The sequence below is a fragment of the Hippocampus guttulatus genome, chromosome 6 (assembly GCF_054856545.1).
Source record: "Hippocampus guttulatus isolate MCC_2025c chromosome 6, RoL_Hgut_1.0, whole genome shotgun sequence".
Classification (NCBI taxonomy): Eukaryota; Metazoa; Chordata; class Actinopteri; order Syngnathiformes; family Syngnathidae; genus Hippocampus; species Hippocampus guttulatus.
In genome coordinates this window covers 23,892,417-23,899,186 of record NC_141266.1, presented here as the reverse complement: position 1 = coordinate 23,899,186, position 6,770 = coordinate 23,892,417, and the positions used below count along the sequence as shown (strand labels likewise).

The window sequence follows — 6,770 nt, the reverse complement described above, 5'->3', positions numbered from 1 at the left end:
ATGAGAGGATGACAATCGAGATGACGTCACGATGAGTCCAATCAATGCAGGTGCTAATCTCTAACAGGCTAATGGGTATCAGTTTATCAGCTGATCTTGTCATTTCAAGACATTTTTGTACTGTCGTCTGCTGACCTGATTAAATGCAGAGGAGAATGGCATTCATTCCGGTAGAGATTAAATGGAATGTTGAAAACATTTTCAACGTTGATTCGTTGCCTCAATTTAAGGAACCTAAAATAACTGTTGGAATTGTGTTTAGACTAAAACAACCTTCAGAAAGAACAACATAACCTTGTAGGATAGTTCGAGTGTGGTTTTTTTTCCCTCTCCCTACCCAGCGTTTTTCCTTTCTGAATTCTGATTGTAATTTCCCCATTGCGGGACAAATAAAGGATATCTTAAATACAACATGTTGGAGGCCAAATCTGAGGAGAAATGTGTTGTCGAGACTACTCTATGGGTGTTGTTGTTAACAATATTGGTGTTGTCAAATACAGTATATCATCACACATTTTTATAGTATATCAACTTTAATGTTTGTAGACAAATAGTCTGCATCCTGTGAAAGAACCACTTACACAACCATGTGCAAGCCAATGGGGAAGCAGACCTGTGGTGTTAGAACAGATCAATGTTAGCTAACAATGTTACTACCATTTGCTCCTGATAACACGACATGTATATTTCGGTGGCTTGGCTTGGTGAGGTAGTTCTGCCTTCATAAATGATAATTACAACTGCACCACTGGCTGTCAGCTTGCGAGTTGGCCGGTGTTTATGTTTTAACAAAAACCTAAGTGGTATAAGAGTTATTAGGGCAGGAGCACTGCATGAGACAGATCTGCCCCTAAAATGAACCAAATTCACCAGGGCAAGAAAAAATTCCTCCTTGATCCTTCCTTGGTGAACTTCAACAAAACCACCCGGTCCTTTGATGTTTAATTCTTCCAAAATTATACAAACAATGATGTCCGTAAGACTGCATAGTCTCCGTAGAACGATTTAATGGGTGCCAGGAAGATTGAAACATAACTCTGAAGTCTTTTTCTGCCCACTGCGGGAGAAAGTCTAATATGTCCAAAATGGTTCCTACTCTGAACTCCTTCAGTCATCCCCACAAAGGAAGGTGACTCTGCCTAGCCCATTTTTGTACTGATGATATACTGTATTTGACAACACCAATATGTGACAACGTGTGACTCCACGGTTCAAACTAGTTTTAACCTGTAAGGGTGCAAGAGTGCAGCGAGAGAGGAAGATGTCGAGCCAAGAAAAAAGGTCACAGCGACACAAAGGGTTGGTTCGAATCTATTATACTCCTTGTTACATCTGTCAAGCTTTGTAGAGGATGACACGATGTAAAAAGACATAAATGAAGGGAGGTTAAGTCACCCCTAGTACCGGTAGTTTTTTTTTTTTTTTTCTTGAGTGGTGTGCTATTTTCAAGTTCATAAAACAGGGTATGCATGCATCATGAAGGTACTATTTGGTGTGCAGAGTTTTTTCCGTTGTACTGAGCAAAATGTGTATTGCATATTATTGACGGTAAAAAAATAAATTCATTGAATTTAAGTTCATTTCGAAGTCTGGGCTTTAAAGCGTTGACACATTTCTTCTTTCTCTGTCTTTTTTTTTTAACATATTCTACTTAAGTAGCGACTATAGTTGTGAGAAACATGCTAAAAATAAATAGTTTGTATGATTCAAATGTTTCCACACAATGACCATTTATTTCCCAGTAAAGGCCTTTTCTATCGTTTCAGCGACGCTTCCGGTCAGCTGACTTGGCGGACACCTTCTGGCATCTGTCATTGGTGTCTTTTGTCACGTGATCGCATGTTTAGTTTCACTTCCGCACTCAGTTAACTGTTCTGCTTGCATCACTTTGACGGTCGGGTGACGTTTAATACATTTCCCGTAAAGCGATAACCAGCCTACTTAAAGTAGCCGAGACTTTTGAAGCCTTGCGTAATGATGCCATTATTTCACTTAAGCGCAAATATGAAGCAACGTGTCCGTTAAAGTCAACCAGGAAGTGCGCTTCAGTAACTGGCTGCTTGGACACGAAACTGCATCTAAAATCAGAAATAATGCAGGTAAGTTCACGATATGGCCTGCTCACACTTTCCCCCTGGATCCTCATTTGCTAAGCTGAACGTACAGCACGCGCTTTTTTTGGAGTACGTGTGGAAGGCGAGGCAACTGTTAGGCTTGCAGCTCAAGTGTTTGTTTACGCTTGAAGAACTCATTCATCAGTAATGGGGTTGCTGGATCCTTAAATAGGTTTCCCCCCCTCACTGAAAGACCTTGAAAATTTTACGTTATCATCAAAATAGCTGTTTCGAACTCTTAATTGTCACGTTGTTTTCGTGTCCATCAATTAGAACTTCAAATCAATACTGTATTTGGAGTACAGTATTTAAAATGTTTCATTCATTAAAAAAAAAAAATGTTATGTCAGTATTTCGTAAGTTATTGTGATGTATAGCTGGCCCCTATCGACTACTGTTCATTTAGTCAATAAGAGGTCCTAAATGTGAAGGAATTGGTCTTCACAAATTGAAAAAAAAAAATACAGTACCATATTCCCCATGCTGCACTCTAGTAGTGTCACATTGATAATACATACTTAACAATCAGGACTCATATCAGTGTTTCTCAAACTTTTTAAACAAAGTACCTCCATAATGACCAACCTTAACATTATGATTTAAAAAATGACCACTGTACTTAAAAATATAGTGGAAAATGTAGGGTGTAATGTAATGCATGTACGCATTAAATAAAAATTGTACCAAAATATAGGCTAAATAAAGCATTATTGAAGCATAAATTTATTGGAACTTAAAAGCGAAATACAACTGAGCTTGACTTTAGCAATAATTTTTTTTTCCACATACCACTAGAGGCAGCCTGGGTACCACTAGTAGTACTCATCCCACAATTTGAGAAATGGCTTTAAATAATAGATTGTGTATCTATTTATGTATTGCACTTGCACAAAATCCTTTGCATATGAAAAATATTCACATGATTCAAAATGTTACTGACTAATACTTGGATGGTCATCTGCTGATCATTTCCTCGCTGTATAAAATAACTGAAAATGAAGTGTGTCACTGTGTGTCGAAATAAAACAAATATTCATGAGTGCATTTCATGAAAGCCACCGAGTGATGGATGCACTGTATTTTTATCTTGTCATTTTACAGGTGTTGATGCATCCCATTGGGGGGTGCCTCTTCATGTGGACACTGATAATACAGCTAGTCCTGCAAGGGAGTGGTGTGTATGCTGACGATGCCACCCAGAACTGCAAGCTCACATTTGAGTCCGAGTCGGAACGGAAAGTCCTCCAGCGAATAGAGCCGCTCGGTCACAGGAAGTAAGTTGACCTTAGACTTCCACGAGCAGTGTAAAAGTTCACTAAGGTAAATCTCACTCCCCATAGCTTCACAGTGGAGACCAAGATTGGAGAGGATAAGTACTCGTACGTATTCCAGTTGTGCGGCGACGCAGGCGGCGTTCCCGGAGCCGGCGTCATTCAAGTAGAAGGCCAGAAAACGCAGAAGAAAGTCACCGTGATTGGCATGTACAATGCAACAGAAGTCATCGGAGGAAGTGAGTTGCTCTTCTAATACATATGCTATGTCCCCACAAACGTATTTTGCCAGTCATCTATTCATTTCCTTCACCTTGAAAATGCGTCGCTTGTCTTCTCTGGGTTTAGTTCCAAATTAGAAGTACAAACATAAAACAAATGCAATGACGCATTGTGTGTTTAATCAAACTGCATTAAATGTCTTACTTAATTAGCTTAATGCTAGCACACAATGTATGGACTAGTAGCAAAAGTTTTAGCTTGTGAATGGCATTTTTTTTGCCCCCATCTCCTTCTTTGCAGGTGACTATGTGTGGCTGCTCTACGGCAACGGAGAAAAATACGACACACACTGTTCCCAGGAACAGAGGAAAGCCATCCTGATGATTTTTTGCAACCGCAATTTGAACGTGGTGAGTTGTTGGATTGAGAACACAGATGAGAAATAAAACAAAAGGCCATGCCAGTGATGGGAGAGAAGGTGTCTTTAAATATCCCGCGCAAACATTGCATTTATAGTCGTTCCCATCCATTCCAAAAATAGCATCTGCATCACTTTTGGCGAGTTATCATTGATTCAACTTCACATTTTTGGAGGGGGGTCAGAAATGAAAAGGTCGAGATGAAAATTTGACCAACTTCCCTTCATCGTCAACCTCTTATTTATTTGGGTCTGGAGCCAATTTTTGTTGTCGGAAATAATAGAAATTGAATTAATCTGTGTTAGAGACAACCTGCCACCATATAGTTATTGAAAACAAACAGTTGACCTTTCTGAAGGAACGTTTGCCAACTTCATGCTACCACACAACACAAAACGCCATAGATGGGCTGAAAAATAGCAAACCTCTAAGCAATGGATATCCGAACACAAAAGCTGCAGCAACACGTGTAGACAGACAACCCCCCCCCCCCCACCTCACACCCCAGTATCATACCGGTCATCGTCTGCTTTTCCAGGGTCAGCTGGAGGTGGTGCAAGAGAACAGGGAACGGGAGCAGAACTGCTTCTACCAGTTCAAGATTGAGTCCAGTGCTGTGTGTCCGGCTCTTGAATACAAACTCAGCACTGGCTCCATTCTACTCATCATGTGAGTATATCGAAGGATGTGATGTTGTACACTCAACCCCAGTGATGAACGGCACATCCCAGTTAGGGGGGTGTGCACACTTGTGCAACGACATTACCTGGTTAGTTTTACCTACCCTTCTTGGGGCGTTCATTCATTTGAACATGTTAAAAAATTGAAAATACCTAGGGGGTTTTTTTTTTGTTTGTTTTTTAATCACAAAATGTTGGCATTTGAATACGGGCGTGTCAACTTTGTGTATCCACTGTGCGTACACCCTTTCTGATTTTCATTGCATCTTCCAGCGCGTTCTGCCTTCTGACGGTTTACCTGATTGGAGGTTTCCTCTACCAGCGACTCATCATGGGGGCCAAAGGCATGGAGCAGTTCCCCAACTATGCTTTCTGGACCGAGGTCGGCAATCTCTCTGCAGTAAGTCCAAATGTCGGCGAAGCCAACTGGCTTCAATTCACGTAATCTCGGCTGAGCTTCGTCTGGGAGACTCCCTTTTGAAATTGAGGGACAATTTCAGGCTTCGCAGACGGCGAGATTTGCTTCAACTCATTCCCAACATTTTCAGAATAAAAGCCCGAAATTTGAAATTATTGCACACTCACCACCAGTGTTAACCCGTTCCACATTTTTCAGTGTCATCCCAAATCATTCCACATGGTTCTGTTTACTAACGTACTGTACGCGATCCGCTCAACAGGACGGTTGCGACTTTGTGTGCCGCTCACGAGATCGAGAGGCGCCCCCGACTTACACGGGGGTGTCCACGGAGCCCTTGGACGAGGACCCGGACGAGCGAGACGACCACTTATTGCCGATGTGACCTGGCATCGATCAGCTTTTCGCTGTGAGACTCGACTGACAGCTTTGATGAAATGGCTTGTAGGCAAATTCATTTCTCGTTTCGGTTTGAGTGCGCGTTCATACGGCATGCAGGCCGCGCACCTCGTTTATGTGAGTGATAGCTCGAGGTTTACACTGAGGTTTCTTCTCAAGAAATCTGCAGGCACTATAATTTCTCCCTCTATCTCTCTCTAAACTTTAGTTTATGACCGGTTACATCATTTGAATGTTCATTTTAGCCATGACAGGGCTTGGACTTTCACACCTGTCATTCAAACACTTTCACTTCGCCTGTCGTCCTGTTGTCACCAACTGTTACAGAAGGTAAATGACCTGAAGATTTGAAATATGTATAAAACAACCGCTGATCAATCCAAACAATTTCCCCGTACATCTCCTAAAAGTAAACAGATATTCAAATATGGTGTAAGAAGAGAGATACATACAGGTATGTGTGAATTTATTTTGATCAATGCCCTTTTGCTGCAAATGACCAAAAGCTATTTCATTCCAATCCCTATTTCCTGTAGCTTGATGTCAAGGGACAGCCAATGAAATGAAAAAAAAAAACCCCCCTTTGTCTTTCTGGGTTGTTTGTTTCTACATTGATATCATTTATTTTAAAATTGTAATAACTTCCCTGTATTGTACACACAATACATTTTCTCATATTTCTAGTTGGGGAATAAATTAAGCTTTAAGAACTTGTTGGAAAATGTTCCGATTTTTTTATAAATGTCACTTATTGCTTTGTTTGCATCAATTTCATGCTGTATGTTTGATTTTCTTCATGCTATTATTTACTCGCGGAATTTGTCAACAACCCTTAGTTGGGAAGAATGAGTTGCTGAAGTCACAACAGGTTGTACTGATTCAAATCTGTGCGGATGTTTTCTGTATGCAGTGGTGTTGAAATAAAACATATTTAATGCGTGGTCTTTTTAAAGCAACATTTTTACCGGAGGAAATTTAACTCAAATGAGTAAAATAAAATAAAATACATCACTAAGTTCTATTGCAAAGATGGCTGTGGTGCCCGAATTTGTATGGAATGACTCTTAACGTGCGCTGGTCTATCACTCAAGTAGTAATTTATTTCCAGTCGGGGCCAGCTCACACACCATGAAGGAACGCAAATACTCCAGGGAGGGCCATGAAATCGGCAAAACAAGAAACACCTGTAATAATAATAAATACTGCACTTAAAATTTAAATCCTAATAGAAAAACCCTCAGTCAACT

At 40.6% G+C, this 6,770-nt stretch overlaps 1 protein-coding gene across 1 annotated transcript; it reads left to right on the top strand.

The window, feature by feature from the left end:
- The first annotated feature begins 1,845 nt into the window (after positions 1 to 1,845).
- m6pr (mannose-6-phosphate receptor (cation dependent)) lies at positions 1,846 to 6,463 on the top strand. Its single transcript, XM_086114066.1, has 7 exons — positions 1,846 to 2,099; positions 3,216 to 3,388; positions 3,455 to 3,624; positions 3,908 to 4,017; positions 4,565 to 4,695; positions 4,980 to 5,106; positions 5,387 to 6,463. Exons 1-7 carry the CDS (start codon positions 2,094 to 2,096, stop codon positions 5,507 to 5,509), a joined length of 840 nt encoding a protein of 279 aa, XP_085970192.1. The 5' UTR covers positions 1,846 to 2,093; the 3' UTR covers positions 5,510 to 6,463.
- The last annotated feature ends 307 nt before the right edge of the window (positions 6,464 to 6,770 follow it).